Raw genomic sequence first — 27,247 nt, forward strand, 5'->3', positions numbered from 1 at the left:
AGGAAACATTAACACAACGTTTCACAGTTTACACATCACAGGAGTCACGTGGCATTATTGTTATAATAGAGCAGCCGGTGATGTGTTCACTGACTGTAGTAAAAACAGGAGCTTTAAAGGAGAATTCCGGTCATTTATGACCCCTAAATCGTTGTCCTGATGCAAAAAAACGTGACTAAAATTGATGCAGGCAAACCGGAGTTACCATGGCTACCCGGCGCTAGGGATAGCCACAGAGATATTCTGGACATCACCACTACACTGCTCCACCGTTTATTTTAGTAAAGAAATCATCACAACAAGGACAAAGTGTTAGTTTCTGTGGCGGGGAGAGCAGGCGCTCTGTGATGGGATAGTAATGTCTTTCCAGGATGTTTCAGAGTTAGGCTAGCTAAAAACACAAAGTTTATACTGTTTATACTCTACACACTATTGGCGCTTTTCCACTGGCGCGGTGCGGTACGGCCCGCTATTTTTGCTTCTCCACTACCCTCGTACCTGGTACCAGGAACTATTTTAGTTCCTCCTCGGCCCTGGTTCCAAGCAGCCGAAGCGATACTATAACGTGACGTCAGCCGACTTCCTTCCACTGATTGGACAGAGCATCAGCGCACGCGCGACGTCCAACATGAGAATCAAACCCAGAAATTTTAAAAACACAGCGGCAACAGCGCCCACCGAGTTAAATGTTGCTGTGTGTTAAACCACTGTGGTCCATTAACGAGGTGCAGTGAGGTGAGTGAGTTTGGAGCTGACAAGCGGATCAAATAAAGAGAGGCGGACAATGCCGCCCCGCGATCACCTCCGTGCCGCCCCCGCCCCCGCTGAGGAGGAACTAGAGAACTCAGCTGTAGTGGAAAAGCACCTTTACCGAGCCGTGCCGTGCTGTGAAAGTGTCGTGGAAAAGCGCCTTATATGAGTTCAGTGGTGTCTCTAAGGATTCCAGTCATGTACCAAAGATATTTGATTGTTTTCTGAGTGTTTGTTGTGGTTGAAAGAATTGCCCCCATGGGTTAGCGTTGTCGCTATCCCTAGCGCCGGGTAGCCATGGTAACTCCGGTTTGCCTTTTACTGGGATCACACCTGTACAAATTCTCACCAGATTCCACATTTTTAGGACTTTGTGCTTCTTTCATGTGTTCCTGTTTTTTTAGTCGCGTTTTTTTGAATCAGGACAACGATGTAGGGGTCAAAAATGGACGGAATTCTCCTTTAAAGTTTAGGAGGTGTGGAAGGAAACATTAATACAACATTTCACCAGAGAATTTCTAGTTTACACATCATCACATGATATGACATATTGTTATAATAAATCAGCCGGTGATGTGTTCACTGACTGTAGTAAAAACAGGAGTTTTAATGAAAACTCTGCTTTGTCTGCAGAATTCTTTTAATTTTTTGGGGAGGGGTGGGAAATATAATAAAACCTTCTCCATGGTAACCTAACCTGTGTCAATATGTGACGTCAGTGTGACGCGCTGAGCTGATCGATTATTGCCTGATCATGTTTCCACACTAAGCTGATCCCGCCCCCTCCTGCTCCTCCGGTCTGGAGGAGGAGGAGGAGGGGGGGTCAGACTAGAAAACACTTCACCAACATGGACAAACTAAAGTTCCCTGTAACTTTGACTCCGGACCAGACCTGGCACGGCTCGGTTCGGCTCGGCTTGGCTCGGTTCGGTTCCGCCGCTGCGAGCTGCGCCACAGCGGCCGCTCTCCGGCTCTCCTCTCCGGCTGCAGCCTGCTGGCAATCTGCCTGCAGTTTTCGGAAGCCATTTTCACTCACTGGCCACAGTGGCTACCGACCGACCGACCGACAGGGACCCACCTTGTGCAGCGCTGCAGCGGGGATCCGGAGCCTCTCCCCCGGGTGAAGCGGCGCCGTGTGTCCGCTGGTCGAGCACCGAGCTGCGGCCGCTGGGTGGATGGATGGAGGAGGAGAAGAAGTTTCCCGTTTAATTTTTTGCACCGACTCAGTCGCCTCCCCGAGCTGTGACCACCATGTTTTATCACAGGAAATGACATGGAAAACGGAAGAAAGCAAATGCGCAAAAATTAAAGTTAAACTGTGAGAATTTGGGTCCGGACGGAGAGAGGACGGATCAGAGCTGGACCGAGACAAACACGGTGCATTCACTGTTCATGTAAAAACACACCGTTACAAAACACTACACTATAAAAACCTGTGAATATTCTCATTTGTCCAGGTCATAGTTACACTATAAAACATTATCATATATTTAAAGCAGAAGTAAGCTGAATTTCTGTGTTATAGCCTAAGTCTTAAAGGGACAACGAGGAGTTTCTATTCGGTTATAAAAAAGTCTCACGTTAATGTGGATGAATCTCCGCTACCCACACTTGTTAATGGCTCCATTTTCGCTAAATATATCGATCTGTCTCTATCGTTATTTTGTTATTATTAGTGGTGGTGGAAATGCTGGTCGAGCCGACCAGCGTTTCCTTCATGGCGAGTTATGAGAATAACGCAGCCGCATCGCCGTTTATGGTCGGAACTACGATGGTATGTGAACCTCTTTGAACCTCTGACTTTAATTTTTGATGAATGAAAACATGAGTCTGTCTTGCGCCGGTCAAAGAAATGTACGGTGCGCGCGGAGGCTCATAAATGTAGTGTGAAAACGCTTCGCTTTTCCAAAACTCCTCGTTGTCCCTTTAAAGGGATAGTAGCATTTTTTTTAAAAAGTGTGGTTGTATGATCTACAAATAGCCCCTAACTGTGCGTTCACACCGAAAGCGATTAAATCGCCTGTAGTCGCCCTGGCCGCTCCTATCGCGTCGATTGCCAGCTCTAGCAGGCCCTTGCACCAAGCGACCAAAGGGGCGGGACTTTCAAGCTGTGCTGCAGATGTGTCCATTCAGGCTCTCTCAATTTCTCCGGCTGTGGGAATCCCAGTCCGCTATTGGCTGTCGCCGCGGTCGCGCCGCTGCTCATTTGCATAAAGTTCAATCTCTCCCAACTTTCATCGCTCGCGTCGCTCCCGCCACCGGTCGCTCCTCATCGCTCCTCATCGCCAGTGTACATTGAAAATGAATGGCAGCTGGTCGCCGCGGTCGCTCCGGTCGCTTTTGGTGTGAACGCCCAGTAAGTAGCCTACTTTAATTGCAGTAGAAGACTCTCTGCACTCCTCCCGTTAGCAACGCCAGCCCATAATAGCCCTGCCCAGAGATTTACAACATACATTGTTGTGAATGGACCCAAAGAAACGGCCTATTTTCACGGCCTAAAAGAGGTTTTACCTGAAAAAAAATAGTTTCATTGTTCGCTATAATATAATTTTTTCCAAACGGAAGAAAGCAAATGCGCAAAAATTAAAGTTAAACTGTGAGAATTTGGGTGCAGACGGAGAGAGGACGGATCAGAGCTGGACAGAGAGAAACACGGTGCATTCACTGTTCATGTAAAAACACACCGTTACAAAACACTAGCTACACTATAAAAGCCTGTGAATATTCTCATTTCCCCTTGGTTTTACAAATTCCCAGTGTCAGGACAGAATTAGGGAAGAAGACTGCCTTTCAGTTTTATGCCCCCCAAATGTGGAATAACCTACAAAGCTGCCTGAAACTGGATCATTTTATTTCCTTAGATTGTTTAAAAAACTTATTATCAAATGTTCTACAACCTGTAGGCTATGTAATTGTGGATCATGACCTTGATGAATTTATATTGTATAATTGTGTTTTTGTAATCATCATTGAAAAGAGAGCTCGCTCTCAATTGACCTTCCCTGAATAAATAAAGGAGAAATTAAATGAAAATGAAATTTGTCCAGGTCATAGTTACACTATAAAACATTATCATATATTTAATATACAGTATTAGACATGACCTAATGTAAATGACGGTTCAGTAGAAGGTGGGTTGGAACAGGGGGAACATCCTCTGGTTTCTCACAGGAACATTTAGGCCACTAAAAAAAAAGTCAAATATTAACTCTGAAATGTAGAAAAATATAAAGTGATCACATGAAACAGGAATATGCAGACTGTACCAGTTTGTAGGGTTATAATAATATATGTCACTACATGTTACTCTGTTATATTCCTATATGTGTGTGTGTTCTTTTTACAGTCTATGGTTGAAAGCCTATAAGCTTAAAAACAGGTTTAGGACACACAACATCAGTGCCCATACACAAATCTGATATAGGCTATGGCCATGTATGTAGGCTACATATGTGGAAATATAAGTAGACGTACTGTATATGTAACCAGCATGAAAAATCAGGTTACTAACCCTGTATTTGTCATTTAGACAGTTCTAGTAAACCCCCAGTAGATGGCAGTGTTCCCTTGGTGAGGTGTCGCGTGAAGTCTGCACGTGAGAGCAGACGCCATTTTCTCTCAGACACGATGCACGAGACAGACAGCAGCAGAGCAGACCAGACCGAGGGAGTCGGTAGCAAAAACAAAGCAAACACGAAGCAAAGAGAAGCAGATCGCTGCGGATAACGGCAGAGACGTCCGCAGGCAGGTTCAACCCGATAAGCTGTGAACCGAGGAGAAAAACCCCCTTGAGTAAAAAGCACGAGGCTCCGGTGAGTTAGCACACAGTTAGCTTCCAGTTCGGTAGCCGTTCAGACGGAAAAAATGCATTTATTGTGCCATTAACTTGGTTTAAGTTAAGTTGGTTGCTTAAAATATGCCATATGATGCCTTTCAATGTTTTTCTGTTACTTTTATGTATTTTCTACCGTAGTTTATCGTCTGAAAAAAGTCCGCTAGCTTGAAATGCTAATGCTACTAGCAACCGCGACATGTTAACCGCTAGCTCGGAATGCTATTTTGTCCATTGTTTATGCTTAGTCATGCTAATCGCTAAGCCAAAGCTAAGTTCCATGCGGTTTTGCAATGAGAAGCTGCTGGTTATTTATTTTTTATGCCATTCGAACTGCTTATTTGTGTTATTATATTAGCCACTGCAAATGGTTACAGCACCATTCTAGGTGTGGTATATTTCATTTTTGGTTAAGACATTGCACTTTTGTGTATAAAAACTGTAATTAATTTTAAGTTAAAGAGTTAAATATTAAAAAGGTGAATTAAAATAGTTAAAAACTGATGATAAAAGATAAATAGAGGTTAAAAAAGATGCATTAACTATGTATCTGTTAAAAATACTATTGTTGATATGATAATTCATAAATAACTTATTACATTTATGGTTAAAACTAATTGTTTTAATTCATAATAATTCATTTATTGTGTTTTAATGTATTTCCTTAAAGGAAAGGGAGGCAGAAATCTAGAAAAAAGCTTTGAGTTGAGTCCACACGGTTCTCATCCCCTCAGCCAGAGCAGCGAGTAGAGAAAAAACGTCTCTTTCTTACGTTTTAAAACGTCCAAATAATACGAATAAGGGCTGCTGCTCTGTGATTGGTCAAAATCAACCGTCACGGGTAGATTCTTTGCAGGCTGAAAACAGAGCCTAGGGGAGACGCAGACGTCTGATCTTTTTTCACATCACTTCATTTACATTATCCCCAAGGTTAGTGTGTAAGTTTTTGCCTAATACTGTCAAAAAAAAGCTGCCTCCCTAGCCTTTAATTTTTGGTGATATATTTGATGTTTGAACTGAGAAAAAGATGAGATCTCATAAGAAACGGAGAACAAAGAAACTGAATTGACATTGAAACACAGAACACACACATTGGATATCCTGAGCAGAACCCACCAGAACAGGAGAGCTCAGTGTCCCAGGACTCTCCTTTTCTTTTATTTATTTATTTTATTTTGCGGCGCCTTATTTTGGGTGTGTGCACAGTGCACAACCCAGCTGTGAATGTTTTTTTTTCTTTCCCATGAATATTAAAATATCACCTGTTCAAACCACTCCTCTTTTTGAGTCATTCACCCAACTCCTACCGGACCTAGAGAGATGTGAGTATCCCTTAATTCTCCAAGCTAGGGCTAAAGGTGCTACATATAGGGTGAATTCGCCTAATGTGGGACATTTTTTGCAATTTAGACTTCTGGTGTAGGCTATTTTGCGATATGAAGCAAACACTTTCAATCTACATCCTGTACCATTCTGAAATCCTTAGGTTGTGATCTAATGGAATCCAAAGAGAAAATTCTGATATCACACTCCTAAAAGAAATACCATACATATTTCAACTCTGATTGCAAAGTTTTTTGCGGCAATTTCTGTTCCCTAATGTGGGACAGTCATGCTCCTAATGTGGGACACTAAAAAGTCTGTTTAAAAGTCATCTTAATTTACATGATAAATGCTAGATTGCAAACCAGTGTTCAATAATATCACTTATTGTCCTAGTTCTGCTTCATCTTCTATAGTGTTAATGGTTTTCTACCAATTGTGTGGTGGATGTGACCTTTTACCCTTCGCTAGGGTCATTCCAAGCCCTGGTCAACAACCTCAATTGTGGGACACCACCATCCTCAGTGATCTCCCTATATTCAGTAATGTCTCCCCTCATCCTGTCTTTTTTTCCACTGGTTGAGTTCTCTTGCTTGATTATTTTCCTTTCTTTTCCCATGTTTTCTTTCCCTGATTTTGTCTCATTGCCTTACTCTTTTTTGCCACTGTGATCTGAAATACATTCCATTTAATTAATCAGTAATGTGCTATCCTTTGATTACTTCTAAACACAACATTTTTCATGAACATTATCAAAAAAGACAAGATTTAGAAACAAGAAAGAAAAAAAATCAGAGCCATTTACCCCTTTAACAGTATTATGACCACTTCCAGTTAATAAATATAATTTTCTTTCATTGTAAAATATTCAAAACAATGCATTATAACAATAAAACCATGTAAACAATCATTGTTATTGTTCAACCTATTAGTTTTACCTGGAAAAGCACTGTCCCACAATTAGGAAAAAACACCTGTCCCGCTTTAGGAAAGCATGTTTCCTAAAGTGGGACAGTAGAAATGTTGATCAAAATGCTAAATATTGAGAATGGTTACACCATATTAAGATATATTTTAATGCATCAGCATATTATAAACACATTTTGACAAAAAATTGCAATAATTTTTTTTTTTTTTTTTATAAATTATGGCCTTAACATTATTTTTGTCCAAACCCTAAGTAACTAGCATTTTGGTGGTCTTCACACAGGGTGCCTCCGGTTTGAAGGCTCTCCCTCCCAAATCTATGATTGGACATTTGAGATGTCATGTGATTTTGATAATGCAATATCACAGCTTGTGTGAGACCACATTTACATTAACTTTCTTTTGCTATTGAGAGTGAGGAGTCACGTGCCGATGGTCGGAGACGCTATCGGTTGCCAGGGGCAACGTCATCAGAACAGCACAGAGACGGACTAAATTCTAGCTCTTTTTTGCGCCAACAGATCAACAAATTACTAGAAAGAATAAGGAGAAAGTAAATCACTGGAGCAGTTTTTAACACAGCAGTGATTTCCGGTATTGTAAAACAGTAAATTACGGAGTAGACGATTTTGTTTTGCCCATGGACTAGTAAGGCTTTTGCCACCAGAATCCTTCCATCATGGCGGAGAAGGGGGGAGGGGCTCTGACATGGATGTATTAGGGCTCTGAGCTGTGACGACAACTCCTCACTCTCAATAGGAAGACCTACACCCATTTAAGCTTAAGTGTCCCACATTAGGCAGTGTCCCACATTAGGCGAATCCACCCTAGCTATGTGAAAGACATATAGGCCTAGCACACATATGTTATTTACATATATGGCCGTATATCAGATTTGTGTAGGCCTATGGTTAGCTTCTTTTAGAAAGGTTGGTGTAGGCAGCAGCTAGCACAGTTAGCTTCTTATAGAAAGGTTAATGTAGGCAGCAGCTAGCACAGTTAGCTTCTTATAGAAAGGTTAATGTAGGCAGCAGCTAGCACAGTTAGCTTCTTATAGAAAGGTTAATGTAGGCAGCAGCTAGCACAGTTAGCTTCTTATAGAAAGTTAATTTAGGCAGCAGCTAGCACAGTTAGTTTCTTTTAGAAAGGTTGGTGTAGGCAGCAGCTAGCACAGTTAGCTTCTTTTAGAAAGGTAAGTGTAAGCAGCAGCTAGCACAGTTAGCTTCTTTTAGAAAGGTTAGTGTAGGCAGCAGCTAGCACAGTTAGCTTCTTTTAGAAAGGTTAGTGTAGGCAGCAGCTAGCACAGTTAGCTTCTTTTAGAAAGGTTAGTGTAGGCAGCAGCTAGCACAGTTAGCATATTTGATTTGTTTACATTGTGGTTTAGCATGTAGCTGTCAGGTAGCGTTCAGGGTGTTACGTTTAAGCTTGATGGTTTTCCAGTGTCTAAAATGAAGACAAACCGGTTTTATGACTCAGCCATGTTTTATTTTGAAAACCTTTGTAGCTGAAATACAAAAACAATCCAGCATTTTGGTTTTTAATCATGGACAGACACAATGTGACTGAGGAGAGATAGCCTACATTATAACAGTGTTATTATTGTAATATTTATTGTTATATTTTACAGGCCAGTGTTTATATAGGCTACGTATGTCTCAGTCACGGCAGCGGCCATTTTGTTTTCAGGTCGTCTGTCGTCTTCTGTTGGACACGATGTCTCAGAGACACCTGGATAATGAAGTGATTAGATTTGGATGGACTGAATTTGATTAATTAATTCATTCATAAAGATGAAACTTTCGAAACAGATGCGCCACAGTTACAGGCTGTCTGACGTATTCTTCTTGTATTCTTTTTTGAATCTCTCTCTCCCTGGCCTCATTTTCACACTGAATTTTTCTAATCTTTTCTTCATATTCTACCCGAATTTTTCTCCCTATTTCCGCTTTCTGTTTGCGGATCTGCTCTTCTTGTTCTTTCAAGATTCGTTGTTTCTCCTCTTCGATTGCCCTCTCAGCTTCCTGGAACATCTCATTAGTGTAGTGGTTTCCTCCGTTCTTCTGGACGATGCTTCTGATCTTCTGCAGCAGCTCAGTGACCTGAGAACGAGCTTCCTGGTTCTTCAGCGTGTTATTAAAGACGTGGTACTGACCGTTACATCTAGCAACCAGCTCCTGGAGATCTGGGGATTCATCCAAGAACTCTTCAACAGTCGTGTCTTCAATAAGGTCACCACCGGTGAAGAGGACCATGCTGTACTTGTCTGCAGCCTGACCAAAGATCTCCTGGACCTTCTGCACGCTTTGCTTCTCCTCGGCAGTGAACCGGCCCAGTCTGATGACCACCAGGAAGATGTGTGGTCCAGGAGAAGCGTAGGAGATGCACTGATTTAAATATTTCAGTGTTTTCTCCTCATCAAACCTGGTATCAAACAGTCCAGGAGTGTCGATGACGGCAACCGGTTGTCCGTCTACAACAGCTCTGCTCTTTGAACAGTCCACAGTCAAGGACTTGGCACTGAACTTGGACTCAAACACCTTTCGTCCCAGGATGGTGTTTCCAGTCGCACTCTTCCCAATCCCAGTCTTCCCCACCATCACCATCCTCACCTCCTCATCATTAGTTATGATGCTGGAAGCTGTGGAGAAGAATGAGCAACACTGAGAAACAGGACCAAGGGGGCAGTTGTCGGTCTGAGAAGTGAAGCTCACCTCCTGGAACTGGACCAGGGGAACTAACGTTAGCTTGGCACATTAACTTCAACAACACATTAGATGTCACCCACCTAATTCCTTGCTCATGTTTCCCGTGGGATCTGGTTCAGTCGGTGCAGCAGCTCAGGAGAAGAGTGAAGGGTTGAAGACTTCAGACTTCATGCACTAAAACCCTCCCTCTACGAGCTGCACAAAATAAATCATTGTCAGAATTAAGTGGTGGAAGTGCACCAAAGCAGAAGTAAGCGATATTTTTGTGTTAATCTAAGTCTTAAATAGTTGTATCTTCCGACAGCAATCACTTCTATAGAGTGTTTGGTCTGAAACACGGGTCTGTCAGTCCCTCTGCTCTGCTCTGAGCCAAGGAGAAAACATTTATCGTATCCTACAGTTTTTATCCAATGAGGAGAGAGAACGGCATGCAGGGCTGTGTGTGCAGCCAAGGGACGCCGTGAATGTGGTGACGTAGGGACGAGGACTGTTATGGTGCGTTCAAGGAAACTCGTAACTCGTGTTTTTCCGACCTGTGAAGTCGTACCAGTTCGATCTGGTACGAGTTCACGGGTCAGAAGTTACGAGTGGCCGTTATAGTGACTTTCACAGGTAAAACAGGTCGGAAAAACACGAGTGGGTTGCCTGGAACGCTACAAAGTCGTAAGTTGTGACTTGAAGCTGTAATTTACGGTTTCAAAAGCCTGCCTGGAACGCAGCATTAGCCAAAACGACCGGATCACTTACTTCTGCTTTAATAAAGTTCCATAATAACAGCGCTAGAGCGAGAAATAAAACAGCTTTTAGCCTGTTTTACAGCTACTGCTACCGGTTGCCGTGAAATGCATTCTGGGAAACTTGTATACTGTTACTGCGGTGTGAACGGTGTCGGTGCTGAAGTAGCAGACTGAATCCTACATTCAGTATGCAGTATACAGTACATATAACGCAGTATGTAGTAGGCAGTACGGTAGTATGCGGTTTCGAAAACAGCCAGACACAGCTAAATCTGACACAGGATGCAGCTCATAACACACACACACACACACACACACACACACACACACACACACACACACACACACACACACACACACACACACACACACACACACACACACAGACTCTAGAACCAGCTTCATGTGATTACAGTTACAGACACACACACACACACACACTAGGTAACATACAAATGCACGCGTAAGTGCGCACTCCTCTCCCACACTCTAACACACACAGGTAACTTCATGTGATTACACACACGCACACACACACCTACACACACACACACACACACACACACAGGTAACTTCATGTGATTACATACACACCCACACACACACACACACACACACACCCACACACACACACACACACACACACACACACACACACACGTAACCTAATGTGGTTACAGCTCCTCCATATCAGTGCTTATAGAAAGATGATCATGTGTCTGTCTGATCAGCTCTGTCTTGACCTTAAGATCGTGGGTTTGATTCCCATGTTGACAGAGATGGCAAAACCGGCAGTAGCCCCGTGGCCCTTTCAAAATTTCCCCAGAGGAAATTTTCTAGTTAGTTATTAAACTCAATTTGCAAGTATACCGGTGTTCGCTCCTGCGTTTGGGTCCTCCTGCTTTCCCCACATCCTGACAGTGCTATATATTGTAGCTGACTTACTGTGAACATCTGCACACAGAAAAACATATTTAGTACACAGTGTGATTTGAAAATAAATCATTGTCAGAATAAAGTGGTGGACGTGCACCAGTTACACTAGTAGTTAGTTAACTATGAATATAACATGAACATGTCAAGATGACATGAGGTGAAACATGACACAACATCCACTCAGTCTGATCATTATTTTATTGATCCTCTGTCAATTACTGATCAGATCCATAACAGTAACTTTATTAGACTAGAATCCAACCGTTGATTGATTTAGTTCAGTTACACTTCAGCAGTAAAAACAACCCTCTGCATCATCTCAAGCTGCTCTCAGATCAGTCACTGAGGTTCATGGACACTCACATCATAATAACATTATGTTTACTGTTATACAATTATAATCCAGCATTTTAGTTTTAATCCTAGACTAGAGACACAGTGTGATTGATCTGAGATACATCAACCTAAATTATAACAGTGGTATTAATAACACACAGAAATTTTGTTTAACATTATGAAAAAAATGGGTGGATGGGCGGCGACTCCCTCCGTATCCCTTTACCACTACATCCTTGACCTGGACAGAACCTCTGCAAATTGGGACTGATTAGATTTTAATAGACTGAATTTGACATTGATTAAAAAAGATTTAATTTGACATAATAAAAAAAAAGCTGAAGTTACCAACAAACAGGAGCTGTTTTTTGAATTTATCACAGGATCACACACTTCTTTCTATGTCTTGCATTGCTTTCAGCCGCAGCTCTGGCCCTTTCGTTAGCTTCTTCTTGAATTCTTTGAGCTTCCTCTCTCTGTCTCCTTTCTCTCTCCTCATTTAGTCTTTGAATCTCTTTCATCTTGGCCTCATTTTCACACTGAATTTTTTTTATCTTTTCTTCGTATTCTTCCTGAATTTTTCTCTCTATTTCCTCTTTCTCTTTGCGGATCTGCTCTTCTTGTTCTTTCAGGATTTGTTGTTTCTCCTCTTCTATTGCCCTCTCAGCTTCCTGGAACATCTCATTAGTGTAGTGGCTTCCTCCGTTCTTCCGGACGATGCTTCTGATCTTCTGGAGCAGCTCAGTGACCTGAGAACGAGCTTCCTGGTTCTTCAGCCTGTTATTAAAGACGTGGTACTGACCGTTACATCTATCAACCAGCTCCTTAAGATCTAAGGATCCATCCAAGAACTCCTCAGCAGTCATGTCGTCGTCTTTAAGAAGGTCACCACCGGTGAAGAGGACCATGCTGTACTTGTCTGCAGCCTGACCAAAGATCTCCTGGATCTTCTGCACGGTTTGCTTCTCTTCGTCAGTGAACCTTCCCAGTCTGATGACCACCAGGAAGATGTGTGGTCCAGGAGAAGCATAGGAGATGCACTGATTTAAATCTTTCTGTGTTCTTTCCTCCTCAAACCTGGTGTCAAACAGTCCAGGAGTGTCAATGACGGCGACCGGTTGTTCATCTACAACGGCTCTGCTCTTTGAACAGTCCACAGTCATGGACTTGGCGCTGAACTTGGAGTCAAACACCTTTCGTCCCAGGATGGTGTTTCCAGTCGCACTCTTCCCAATCCCAGTCTTCCCCACCATCACCATCCTCAGCTCCTCATCATTAGTTATGTTGGTGGAAGCTGTGGAGAAGAATGAGCAACACTGAGTAACAGGACTCACTGCAACCTCCTGGAACTGGACCAGGAGAGCTAACGTTAGCTTGGCACATTAACTTCAACTAGAAAAAGATAGCATTTCCTGCAGAAAATGCGTGTGAATGCTGAAAGCAGCTGAACGCTGTTGCTGAAGCAATGCTGAATGAGCTGAAGAAATTGTTGAATCAATGCTAAATTAGTTGACGAAACTGCTAAAGCAATGTTGAAAAGACTAATGCTAGAGTAGAGTAGAGTAGAGAGTAGAGGAATAATTTATTCATCCCTAGGAGGGAAAAAGCTGAAACATATAACTTGTAGTGTGAGATGAATGCCTTTTCAAGGTAAAAAGCAGTAGAAATGCTAAAGGGAGAAGAAAACATTGAAATTCTGCATGTTTAAATGTAATGGTTAAATAGTTGAAATCTGCAGCTAACCTGACAGGAAGGACAACTGATGAACCAGCACTAACATAGCCGAAGCAATGGCTGAGAATATATTTAAAAGTAGAAGATGTGAGACTTTGTATGAAATGGCTGGAAATTACTTGAATTGTCAAAGAAGAGTTTGAAAAATTCCTGAATTAGGAAAAAAGTTAATGCCTACTGAAATACATTGTAAACTGACAGCAGAAGAACATTGTTGAAGAATATAGATCGAGCATTAGCTGAGGAGTAGAACATGTAAACAGCGGGTTTAATGGTGTGAAATGGTTGAGAAGAGCCTCAGTAGTTTAGGATACGTGTAAAACAATGTGTTCAACATGACCAAAATGGGGAAATGTGTATTTTCAGTTTAAATAGCTAAAGAACAAAATTAACAGCAACGAGTCCATTAACTACAACAGGAAGATAGAGAGGTACATACAAAACAGTCAGACAACTGTAGGAAAAGTGTGTGTGTGTGTGTGTGTGTGTGTGTGTGTGTGTCTGTGTGTAATTGTGTAAATTGTGTGTGTGCATGGTGAGTGTGTGTCCATTTGTGTGTGTGTGTGTGTGTGTGTGTGTGTGTGTGTGTGTGTGTGTGTGTGTGTGTGTGTGTGTGTGTGTGTGTTGGATGTGTGTGTATGGTGAGTGTGTGTCCATTTGTGTGTGTGTGTGTGTGTGTTGGATATGTGTGTATGGTCAGTGTGTGTCCATTTGTGTGTGTGTGTGTTGGATATGTGTGTATGGTCAGTGTGTGTCCATTTGTGTGTGTGTGTGTGTGTGTGTGTGTTGGATATGTGTGTATGGTCAGTGTGTGTCCATTTGTGTCTGTGTGGGATATGTGTGTATGGTCAATGTGTGTCCATTTGTGTGTGTGTGTGTGTGTGTGTATGGTCAGTGTGTGTCCATTTGTGTGTGTGTGTTGGATATGTGTGTGTGGTCAGTGTGTGTCCATTTGTGTGTGTGTGTGTGTTGGATATGTGTGTATGGTCAGTGTGTGTCCATTTGTGTGTGTGTGTGTTGGATATGTGTGTATGGACTCAGAATAATAAGTTTAAAGAAATAAAATGGCCGAACAGAATAACAATACTGTGAATGCTTTCAGCATTCACACTAACTAGATAAAGTAGCATTCCTGATGGAAATGCGTGTGAATGCTGAAAGCAGCTGAACGCTGTTGCAGAATTAGCAAATAGTGCAAGCAGTGATCACCATTCAAATGGTTGACCAAGGTAGGTATCGAACCCACAACCTCATGGTCAGCAGACTTTCACTCTGCCTCTAGGCCACAGTGTACACACAGTTGCAGAGACTGTTGTCTGTTGATGAACTGCACTCTGTCTCACTCTGAAGTTAACGAGCCCAAAGCTGTAGTTCCAGTGCAAATCAATCTTAGTGCAGTGGTATAAACAAGAAACATGTTAACACAAACCAAGATTGAAAGAGGTAAAGAGAATAGGTGGGGGCGCATATGCATTATCAAGTTTGATCATGTGACCAGACCAAGTGGTATTGGTTAAAGTTCAAAGTTGCTGACACACTAACAACACTGCTCAGGTGGGATTTGAACCTGTGACCATGTGGTTGGATGGCAGGAACCTTATCCACTAGGCCATTCCAACACTTCCGATGAAGCAGAGGTTGAGACTTTGATGAATGTGAGATTTTTCAATGATGCTTAAAAAAGCATCATAAATGAGCCATTAGAAGTTTGTCTACAAATCAGAATTTGAATGAAGTCTCTAGCAGAAAGTACGACATGAATGAGGCAGGAATCGAACCCATGACCTCATTATCAATAAACCTTTACTCTGCCACCTCGCCACAGAGAGCACAGACATAAGCATGTTGCCATTGTAATGTGATGATGTGCTGCAAACGGTGGCAGAAGCATTTAATGCGTCACTTAACAAACACCTGTAACCAATTGAGGGTGGGGGAGGGGAGCAGAATTCAACATCACATAACAAGATTGCTCAGCCTGGATTCGAACTAGTGACCTTGGGGTTGGCAAGCGGCCACCTTACCAACTGGACTACAGACAGAGTTGTGGAGAAGTTACAAAGTTGAGCTCCTTCTCCTGCTGCTGTGAAAAAAATGCATTGGGCTGAATGAGAGCAGAGAGCTCCCTGGCTGCATTTAAAAAATATTTTAAATTATTATCTAAGTCTCTTTGCATTTTTGACCAGAATTTTAGCCAGAAGACAAGTGTGGCTACAAAACTGGAGAAAATAATTTGTCTAGAGTTTAATTTGCAGAAAAAGTTAAATATTTTGAAAAGTATAAATAGTTAAAAAGAGAAAAGTAATGCCGATAAAGTTCAAAAAAAGCTGCACGTTTTGATATATGAATTGTTGAAATAGCACAAAGTATGAAGGACTAGAAGAAGACCGTAAAAAGGCGGAAGAAGATGGCCGAACAGAAGAACAATAGTCAGCATTCACACTAATAATAATAAGTTTAAAGAAACAAAATGGCCGAACAGAATAACAATACTGTGAATGCTTTCAGCATTCACACTAATAACACATTAGATGTCACCCACCTGAGTCCTTGCTCATGTTTCTGTTAAAATAGGTGCAGCAGCTCAGGAGAAGAGTGAAGGGTTGAAGAGTTCAGAGTATGTCAGCTGAAGCTCTTATATGTCTTCAAGCCCCAAAGCCCGCCCTCTAGCTGCACTGACATATGCAATATATAAGGCACCTGATAAAATGACTCACGTGGCTGCATGTGAAACAGTCTCAAGGTGCTACTATGATATAAAAGTGCATACACAGAAAACATTAGAACCTTTGAACGTTTGAATCTTAGTGCTGGAAAAAAACGACAGTGATTTACTGTCAAACAGATAAACATTCACAGTTTATAGCTCAGTCCAATGTGAAGTTGTTTTGGGAAACTCAGCAAGTTTGATTCAAGTTTAAATCTCTTAATTCTTCCTTTATTGCAGCCGGACAGTACAACATTATAGATGAACACATTCCATGTCACCATGGCCATGGGCAGAGCTAACCTGAAGAGAGGCATCTGAAAGGCCAAGGCAGACTACAGGAGGATAGAAGGATAGAAGGATAGAGGACCATGTAGGCAGCAACAACACCAGGAAGGTATAGCAGGGGGTCCAGCACATCACAAGCTGCAAATCCGGTAACCTCACAGCTGCTGAGGGCGATTCCTTGTTGGTAGACGAGTTGAACCTCTTCTATGCCTGCTTTGAGGGGGACTCGGGGTGGGCACACCACATCCACCTGTCAGCGGCCCCTCAAACAGGAGCCGACGGTGTCACTGGACGGGTACTGAGACTGCATAGACCAGCTGGCAGGGGTCTTCACCACCAGGATCTTCAATCAGTCCCTGTCCAGGAAGTTCTCTATCATAATCCAACTGCCAAATGTGACAGTGGTGGTCCTGTCACTATGCCTCCAATTGATCATGCGCCCTGGCTACTTGGCCAAGGGGATGTCCCTTTGGGTGACTGGCAAGCGCGCGTGACTCTTACCCGGGAGGTGTTGGTTCAATCCCCGCCCGGGCTGTAAGTGAAAATAACAAAATAGTCTGTTTGAGTTAATTGTGTGAGTGAATACCAAGTTACAGTTACAGGAAACTTTATTAATCCCCAAAGGGCGATTCTGTTTCTACAATCCACCATACAATCCACCATACATCTTAACAGTAGTTGAAATGGGGCCAGGTCAAGCTGACCATGTGGAGCAACAGAACCGGTTGGGTCCTGTTAGAACAACTGCAGTTCTTGGAACACATGCTAAAGTGTTGCCAAAAATATTAAAAGGCTGGATCTCTAAGTCGGGGGGCAACCGCCATTCCGACATCCCACCAGTCCAACATAGGCCTCTAATTGTCTAAATGGCAACACTTAATTTTCTATCAAACGTCCCATCATTCCGACAATTTTTGCCTCCTATGGACCTGTAATCATGTCTCAGTCAATCAGACCTCAGGTCTCCTCAGAGTTTAGTGTCTCAGGACAAAGTTCAGAAAACTGTAAAACAATCATTATTCTTATCTAAACAGTTAACAGTTTTAGTGCACATCTTACTGTATTTTATAGTGTGTTATGTTATTACACTGACTGTACAGCTTTATAGAGTTTCATTATTTAATGTTTTTTTTTGTTTCACTGCTGAAAAAAACAAATAAAATAATAAAACCCCTTTCTAGAACCCCTTTCAAGAGTTTAATTAGATCAAACTGCTCAGCAACACTAAAAATGAATCTATCAGCATGTCTTAAAGAAGGGAGGAGCCTGTTGAGTAACGTACATTTCCTTGTATTAAAGCCTTGTCGGAATGGTGGGACATTGGCTTGGACGTTGGATTCTGTGGCCTTTGCCATTTGTCAAATTTGGTTGTGTAACTCAATAAAACCCCGACTTCTGCTGAATGCTACCTTGTTCCAGTCGTCTCTGAGTCTGCGTATTGGTCGACTTGGAAACTTAAACAGAATCTGGTGTGGAGTCACATTATTGCCAGCTTGCCACCAGCTTTGAACACACACCAGTTCATCTACAGAGCCTACGGATCCACAAAGGATGCTGTTGCCACAGCTCTCCATGCTGCCCCGACCCACCTGGGGCAGTGGGGCAGCTACACAAGGCTGTTCTTTGTGGACTTTCTACACCAGAAATGTCAAACTCGGGGCGGTGCGTGGCGCAGTGGGTAGAGCGGCCGTCCCATGTAGAGGCTACAGTCCTCGCCGCAGGCGTCCCCGGTTCGAATCCCGCGTCGGGCAGACCTTTCCTGCGTGTCATTCCCCCTCTCTCTGCCTCCCCATTTCCTGTCTATCTCTACTGTCATCGCTATCAAATAAAAGCAAAAAGCCGAAAAAATATACTTTAAAAAAAAAGAAATGTCAAACTCAATTTAGTTCAGGGGCCACAAACAGCACAATTTAACCTCAAGTGGGCCGGACCAGTAAAATAACAGCATAATAACCTTTAAATATATCTAAAAAACTGAAATTTTCCTCTGTTTTGGTACATTAATAAGATGTTTTACAGTTACTGAACTATCCTTTTACAAAACATATTATGAACCACCTGAAATTTCTTGATAAAAACATGTGCAAGTTCAAATTTTCGCACTTGACAAATTCATCCTGAGGGCCAGATTGGACCCTCTGCAGGGCCGGTTCTGGCCCACGGGCCGCATGTTTGACATCCCTGTTCTACACCATCCTTCCCCACGGACAAGTGTCCAAGCTGACAGACCTGAGTCTCTCGGTTACATGCTGTCATTCCAACATCCCACCAATTCAATTCAATTCATTTATTAAGGACTGCACAACAAGTCGGCAGAATTTGCTTTCGGCACAGCATAGTGCCAGCACATAGTACTGTGTGGCAACAGACATCAGTTATACATTTAACATACATGAGCAATTCCAACATTCCACCATTTAGACATTCCACCATTCCGACATCCCACCATTACAACATCCCACCATACCACCACTCTGACATCCCACCATCCAGACATCCCACCATACCACCACTCCGACATCCCACCATCCAGACATCCCACCATTCTGACATCCCACCACTCCGACATCCCACCATCCAGACATACCACCACTCCGACATCCCACCATCCAGACATACCACCACTCCGACATCCCACCATCCAGACATCCCACCATACCACCACTTCGACATCCCACCATTCTGACATCCCACCACTCCGACATGCCACCATTCAGACATCCCACCATACCACCACTCCGACATCCCACCATCCAGACATCCCACCATACCACCACTCCGACATCCCACCATTCAGACATCCCACCATTCTGACATCCCACCACTCCGACATGCCACCATTTAGACAAACCACCATTCCAACATACCGCTATTCCAACACGCAAACGTCCCACCATTCCGACAAGGCTTTCCATACAAGGAAATGTGCGTTACTCAACAGAGCACAGACAGGGACTAGTCTGCCTGTCTAGCCTCTACCAGGTCTTTTTACTAAACTTAACCAACTCCTTTCTTCATTGCCTAAAACCCAACCAGTGCAAAATCTTTTGGGGAAAAAATACGCTATTAAAGTAATTGTCGGAAAGGCAGGATGTTTAAAAAAAGAAAAAAATACCGTCATTCCGACCATAGGAGGCAAAAATTGTCGGAATGATGGGACGTTTGATAGACAATTAAGTGTTGCCATTTAGACAATTAGAGGCCTATGTCGGACTGGTGGGATGTCGGAATGGCTGTTGCCGAGTCTCTCATCGTCCATCTGCCAATGCCACTCATCCATCAGTAAGCATGGCATGATCACTGGTGATGGAAATCTCTCAAATTACTTATCTCAAAGCTTCATTTTTAGTGTTGCTGAGCAGTTTGATCTAATTAAACTCTTGTTTTACAAGTAAGAAAGAGGTTTTATTATTTTATTTGTTGTTTTAGAGTCAGCAGTGAAAAAAATTAAAATAAGAACATAAAATAATTAAACTCCATGAAGCTGTACAGTCAGTGTAATAACGTAACAAACTATAATGTGCACTAAAAACTGTTAACTGTTTAGATAAGAATACTTATCTAGTATCGAGTGTGAATGGTTGTCTGTCTATATATATGTTGGCCCTGCGATAGACTGGCGACCTGTCCAGGGTGTGCCCGAAGTCGGCTGGGATGGGCTCCAGCTCACCCGTGACCCTAGTGCAGGATAAGCGGTATAGAAAATTAATGAGTGAGTGTTTAGATAAGAATACTGATCATTTTATAGTTTTTCTGAACTTTGTCCCTGAGACACCAAACTGTGAGGATACCTGAGATCTGATTGACTGAGACATGATCATGTGATCAGCTCATGGACAAAGAAAAACTGCAAGTCAAGTCTACAGAGATAAAAAAAAAAAAAAAAAACAGAGATAAAAGCAGAGATAAAAAAGAAAAGAAAAAGAAGAAGAAAAAAGAAAGAAGCTATAGCTAACAAACTTGTTAGTTATTAGCTAGTTAGTAAGTTGGTGAGTTCAATCAGACAACTCTGGAATGAGAAGAAATCATTTATTTTCTTGCTGAAGAACACAAGCACCTGGGAGGCGCTCTCACAACTTGTGGTTACCCCAGCTGGACTTTTGTGAAAACGGCAGCCGCTTCCAGAAAGAAAACCAGCAAAGTGGTTGAGAAAGAAAAACAAAACAAGAGAAACAACATAGTCATTCCATATGTGGCTGGGGTATCAGAGAAACTTGGATTAGTTTAGTTTATTATTACAGGACAGTGTACAATACCATTAATCAGTTTTAGAACAAAGAAGAGATGGTTGTACCAGATTTAGCCACTAGGGCTCATTTCCATCTGTAGTCCCAACATAAAACTCACAATACAAATCACAATAAAATACAGATCACAGTAAAATACAGGAGAAACCCAAGACATAGAACGACACAAGTGAACTCTTGGACGGCACAGAGGCAACACACATCAGGAGGATCTTTAACAAACACCGTATCCCTGTGTATTTCAAACCCAGCAACACACTCAGACAGAGACTGGTACACCCCAAGGACAGAACACCACACACCCACAAAAGCAATCTGGTGTATGCAGTCCAATGCAACGAGGAATGCAAAGACCTCTACAATGGAGAAACAAAACAACCACTGCATAAACGCATGGCCCAACACAGGAGAGCAAACTCCTCAGGACTGGACTCTGCCGTCCATTTACATCTCAAGGAGAAAGCCCACTCCTTTGAGGACAGCAATGTCCAAATCCTAGACAGAGAGGACAGATGGTTTGAAAGAGGAGTTAAAGAAGCCATCTATGTAAAAGTAGATAAACCATCCCTAAACAGAGGAGGAGCATTACTTTTTTATTAAAAAAGTAATGTCCTTCAGTCTCTGAACAAATATTTGTGTATTTCTGGTGTTTATTTCTAAATTTGGTCTAATGGGGGTCCGTGGTCTAATTTGTGTCAATTTAGGGGTCCTTGATGTACAAAAAGGTTGAGAACCACTGGTCTAGTCTGCAGTCGCTCCCAGAGGACAGCAGGTGGCAGCAGAGCGACAGCAGGACTTCTCCTCTTCCTCCTCCTCCTCCTCCTCCTCTTCCTCCTCCTCCTCCTCCTCCTCCTCCTCCTCCTGGTGATGGAGCTGCTGCCTCCCTCCTCCTGCAGCTCAGTCTCTCCTCATGTTTCTGTCAGCGGGTGCCGTGACAACGCTGCTGCTCCTCACCTGTGTGGGGGGGCGGGGCCTCCACAGCAGCAGCAGCAGCAGCACCTGTCCAGCTGAGTGCAGGTGTGAAGAGGCCGAGGCCACGAAGCAGCAGCAGCAGCAGCAGACGACCGTGGACTGTGACGGCGCTGGTCTGAGATCTGTTCCCTCCGACCTGAGCAGCTTCACCTCCGCCCTGTGAGTACCTACCATCGTTCTCTGGCTTGTTTTGTAAAAAAAAAAATGTCACGATGACAAAAAAAACAGTATTTTTTTATAATAAATTAGTGTTTGTTTTTTTCTGAAAGTCATAACTACTCTACTCAGCAGTCTTCAGAAGGTCGTTTCCTGTTGCTCCCATGTAGAACAAACGCAAAACAAAAAACTGTTTATTATAGAGCGATGGCTGCATGGAATTCTCTGCTGAGATTTTTGATGCAAGAAGGTACACTGCAAAAATTCAAAATCTTTCCAAGAATATTTGTCCTTTTTTTTGTCAAAATGTCTAATTTCTAGTCAAAACTAAGACTCATCACCTAAGAAATTACTTGCTTTTAGATAATTTTCACTTGTTTCAAACAAATATTCACTTGAAATAAGTAGAAAAATCTGCCAGTGAAAGTAAGTTTTTTGTGTTTATAATAAGAAAGAAAAACTTGCTCCACTATCAGATTTTTCTACTTATTTCAAATGAAAATCTGCTTGAAAGAAGTAAAAAGTGTCTAAAAACAAGCTACTTTTTAATGCGATGTTTCTTATTTTAAGTAGCCTATAATGAGATTTGCTCTGACTAGAAATTACATTTTGACTCGAAATAAGACATAAATATTCTTGGTAAGATATTTGAGTTTTTGCAGTGTAGTGCAGCTTCTTTTAAACAGGGAGTAAAGATGGATTTGTTTTTACAAGAAGGAGTGACTCTCTGACCATTAGAGACAGTTGCATGTTTCTAAAATAATGCATGATTTCTGTTTCTTTGTACTTTAAGAACAGTTTGTAAATGAGATGTGAGCTTTTTTTTTTATGTTTTGTGTTGCTGTTGTTCACTGTATTAATGATGATGATCTGTGTTGAACGTTCTGTGTTAAAGTCTGAAACAGAAATGTTTGTAAGACGTTTTGACCCCAGGAAGAATCTGCTTCTTCCACTTTTTGATTTTCTTTTGTTCTTCTTTTTCTTTTTCTTCCTCTTCTTTTTCTTTTTTTGTTTTTTTATGTAGTGTTAATTCACACCAGACCACTGTTCCCAAGGTGTTTTACTGTGCAATTGCACTCTGCTCTCCACCTCTTTGCCCAGAAGACAAAAAAAGTTGCACACTCAAATATCCGACTAGTTTACTGTTTATTTCTCCCTAATGTGGCTTCGAACTGTGAAATTTATGACCTTAAACTTATTTGAGTAGACTCAAGCTTTTCAATTCATTCATACTATTCTATTCTTCACTAATTCAAGTAATTACCACGCATTTCATACATCCTCCGTCTTTCATCTTCTACTTTTACTCTTCAGATATTGTTTCATCTACATTAGTAATGGTTCAAAAATGTTTTCAAACTGTCAGTTTTAAGTAAATCTGAGTAGACTTCAGACTTTCAATTTCTTCATAGGCTACTGATCTTCAACAATTCAAGTCATTTCAAACCATTTCATATTCTTCATATATTGTTTCATCTCTTCAAGATTTCTTCAGCAGTTTCTTAACTTAATTCAGCATAGTTTCAACAATTTATTCAGCTCATTCAGCTTTCAGCATTCACCCGTATTTCCTCCAGGAAATGCATTCTCTAGTTTTCTTTTGTTCTTCTTTTTCTTTTTCTTCCTCTTCTTTTTCTTTTTTTTTTGTTTTTTTTGTAGTGTTAATTCACACCAGACCACTGTTCCCTCTAAGGTGTTTTACTGCTCCACCTCTTTGCCCAGAAGACAAAAAAAGTTGCTCACTCAAATATCCCCGATAGTTTACTGTTCATTTCTCCCTAATGTGGCTTTGAACTGTGAAATGTATATGACCTTAACCCTGGTCTGTAGTGCAACTGTGATTTAAGTTTTTGCTTGAGAATTATTATTATTCCTGTTCATATCAAGATGCTTCTGTGTCAAGAGTTGATGACACCAACTTGATGTTAGTTAGTTTTTTCATATTGTTCATATGGCAATAAATGTATTTTGCCAAAAGAATATTGTATTTTGTTCTCATTAACTGTAACTGGAGTAGCCTAGGTAATGTTGTCAAAATAATCTGTTATTAATCATAATAGTAATAACTCCCTCAACAGTCCTACATTTGTCCTTTACTATTTATGTATTTATTTAATCCATTTAATTTAATTTAATTTAATTTAACCACCCCCGTCTTCCCTACTGTGCACATCAAACATCTGTTGTTTAAACTTTCTTTTTTCATCCTCCTCTTCCTCTGCTTCTTCCTCTTTTTTATTTTCTTCTTTTCCTCTTTTGTTCTTCTTTTTCCTTTTCTTCCTCTTCTTTTTCTGCACTTTTTCTCTCCGAGTAGAGTCGTATGGTTTATATATTTATCAGTTTTATTTATGTATGTAAACTAGCACTGTCTTTGATCACTGCAGCACTTTAGAAAAACTGGAAAACGTAACTGACATGGAAATAAAGTGTGTTTGAAAAATCAAAAAAATCTTCTTTTTCTTTTTCTTTGTTTCCTCTTTTGTTCTTCTTTTTCCTCTTCTTTTTGTTTTTCTTCTTCTTTTTCTCTTTTGTTCTTCTTTTTCCTCTTCTTTTTGTTTTTCTTCTTTTCCTCTTTTGTTCTTCTTTTTCCTCTTCTCCTTTCTTCTTTTTCTTCCTCTTCTTTTTGTTTTTATTCTTTTTTATGTTCTTCCTTTTCTCTTTTCTACTTTTTCTGCCTCTCTCTGATTTTCCTCTTCTTCATTTTCTCGTTCTTTTTCTTCTCCCTCTTTTTCTTCCTCTCCTTCTTCATGTTAAAGGTTATTTGATTTCATAAAAACCTTGAGATAATTTCAATAAACTTTAGTCAAACTTATTTAATCAGATTTACAGATGAAACATTGAAACTAAGATATAAATTATTTGTTTTACTCTTGTTCATTGAGTCAAAATCAACTTTAACATTTGATTTTTATCTTTCAACTAAACGTTAACTGAGTCTCATTTGTTGGAAAAACAGGGTAGAAAAGCTTTGTGTGTGTGTGTGTTTTAATAATTAATCATTGATTTAAATAATCAGTAAATAAAATATTATATATATAATATATAGGGTATATAACGTTTGTGTCAGTCTGTGTTTTATTATCTAATTATCACTTCATCTGTTTTTAACTTATTTTCGTTGCTGCAGATGAAACAAACGTCACTTTGTCACAGAAACAAGGACGTGTGTGAGAAAGTACAAGGACAATAGGCTATAGAATACATAATATATATAACATATAATATAGAATATATGTAAATACTGAGTAGAAAAAGTTAAACACTGTAAAATGTTTTAATTAAGTTTTGGAAAAAAAAGAGTTGAAAGTCTCCATGTGCAGGTTCCATAAAAACAATAAACATCTTTGTACGTGTTTGTATTAAATTTAGATTTTCAGAAGATTTTAAAATCTATCGTTAATGTTCATAATAATCAATAAATAATAATGATGATGGAATATTTGATTGTGAAACTGTAAAAGATTTATTTCAATTTAAATCGTCAAGTTTTCTCTTTAATGTTTGAATTAAAACACCAAAGGAAAACCAGAAAAAAACAGATCAAGATCCTGGTCCTGGTCCTGGTCCTGGTTGGTCAGTTAAACATATGAAATGTGATTTTAGTTTTAGTTTTTTAGTTTTAGTTTTAGTTTTGTTTAGTTTGAATCAAAAATGTTTGAATTCAGTGAATTTAAAGATGAAAACAGAGCAGGAAGTTTTTGTAGAAAAGTTTCTGATGCATTAAAATCTGTTTAATCAGCTGTTTGATAAAAATAAAAATAATAATTAACAAGTAATTATTAATTAGTAGGCCTAATTATTGATTAATCCGTGAAACGAGTGAGGCAGCAAAAATAAACGTAAAAGTAAATTACTTCAGAACAATGACATCTGAGACTGAAGAGTCAAACTACAGAAACACTCTTTTATACCTATTATATTATATTATATTATAGCCTATTATATTATATTATATTATATTATATTATATTATATTATATTATATTATAGACTTTTTAATTCAATACATATCAAACTGAATAAATCTAATTTTAAAACTTTTATCTCCATCAGACTGAAGAGTCAGATTTTATTCCTGAAAATTCACCAACTGAAGTTTTTTTTAAATTAAAATCTATAAAACATTTTTTTTTAAAATCTCTGTTAATTTAGGAATCTGAATTAAATATATACATTTTTATTTTTCTAATGAAACAAAGTTGAAAATTTATTTTTTTTTCACTGATTTTCAGAAAAACAGAACAGATTGAATGAACACATGAAAATTAACTTCTGTCATTTTCTCTGCAGAAAAACAAACAAATTAATACGGTTTTATTTTGATGGTTTTCTTTAGATTTTTCCCTTTTTAAAAAGAATATTTTATGTTTGTGTGTTTTCTGTTCTATGTGTCTGAATGTGGTCAGACTATTATCATATATAATGATAAGACATAGGTTATTGATATGTGATAATAATGAGATGAAACAGGTTCATTCTCATTTACAAAGTAACAAACAGAAGCAGAAAACCATTAAAGACGTTTTAAAGGAAATGAAGGAGGTTTAGTTAATTACTGTTTAATGATCAACGAGTCTGTGATTAACGTTAACGTGTCTCATTAACTTTTAATCACATTAATGCTCTTAACAGTTTGATTTAAACACCGAACGGGTCGAACTCAGACTTTAACTGTTAAGTTACAAAACACAGTTATTTATACAAGACATTTATAATCTGTAGGTATAAATGAATCTATAATCTAAAGTGTAATATGTTAATGCTTTTTAATGTTGTGAAATCTTGTTATTGTTGGAGATGCTGGTCTGTTTTTCGTATTTTTAACTTCTCTGTTTTGTATTTTTAACTTCTCTGTTTTTTTTTAAAGGGGCCACCTGGCCGAGAAAGCAGCGCAGCAACGGCATAAAAATTTACAAAATACAGATTACAGAAGACAAACACAGAAGCCGTTAACAACATTAACAAACATATAACAGTAATGATAAAGAAAATAAAAATTAAATAAAAATCTGTTTTCTGACCTGATGTCACTTTTTATATCAACTAAATAAACCTTCAGTTTTTCTTTACTACTTTATTCAAATTCTGTGTTTTTCAGTTTCAGTCGATTTAAACTCAGAGTTTTATGATTCGAGATGTGAAATGAACTCAGTATTGAGCAGTTTAGATAGATAGATAGATAGATAGATAGATAGATAGATAGATAGATAGATACTTTATTATTAGACTCAAGGTCCATTAAAAAAACAAGCACACATACATATTAGTTTATTCAGTTTATTGATCAGTCTATTGATTATCTTTGTTTTTTTATGTGTTTCCAGTCGACTGGCAGGAAACCGTCTGTCACAGATCAACGAAGACGCCTTCACTGTCCTCACTGGACTCACACAGCTGTAAGTTCCTATGTGGTTGCTATGTGGTTGCTATGGTAACATTGTGAGAGGCCTGCTGTGATCAATCAATCAAATGATCAATCAATGAAATCACAAAGCTCAAACACAAAGGAGCTGAGGTAAAACACAAGTATGAAGGAAATGTGTGTGTGTGTTTACTACTACTTGTGAGGACCGTTAACGAGTTTTTCACCAACAAAG

The 27,247-nt window shown here is 40.1% G+C and overlaps 1 protein-coding gene across 1 annotated transcript; it reads right to left on the reverse strand.

Annotated features, from left to right (window-relative positions):
* Window positions 1-1,573: 1,573 nt before the first annotated feature.
* Window positions 1,574-15,917, reverse strand: LOC310987262 (GTPase IMAP family member 8-like; the record flags this gene model as incomplete). Its single annotated transcript, XM_083973451.1, has 6 exons — window positions 15,823-15,917; window positions 12,085-12,840; window positions 11,220-11,228; window positions 8,755-9,470; window positions 1,829-1,990; window positions 1,574-1,756 (listed from the first exon to the last, which is right to left on the reverse strand). The coding sequence occupies exons 1-6, from the start codon at window positions 15,836-15,838 to the stop codon at window positions 1,574-1,576; spliced, it is 1,842 nt and encodes a 613-aa protein (XP_083829577.1). The 5' UTR covers window positions 15,839-15,917.
* Between the last annotated feature and the right edge of the window lie 11,330 nt (window positions 15,918-27,247).

The sequence above is a fragment of the Trachurus trachurus genome (genome assembly GCF_905171665.1).
Source record: "Trachurus trachurus genome assembly, chromosome: 6".
NCBI lineage: Eukaryota > Metazoa > Chordata > Actinopteri > Carangiformes > Carangidae > Trachurus > Trachurus trachurus.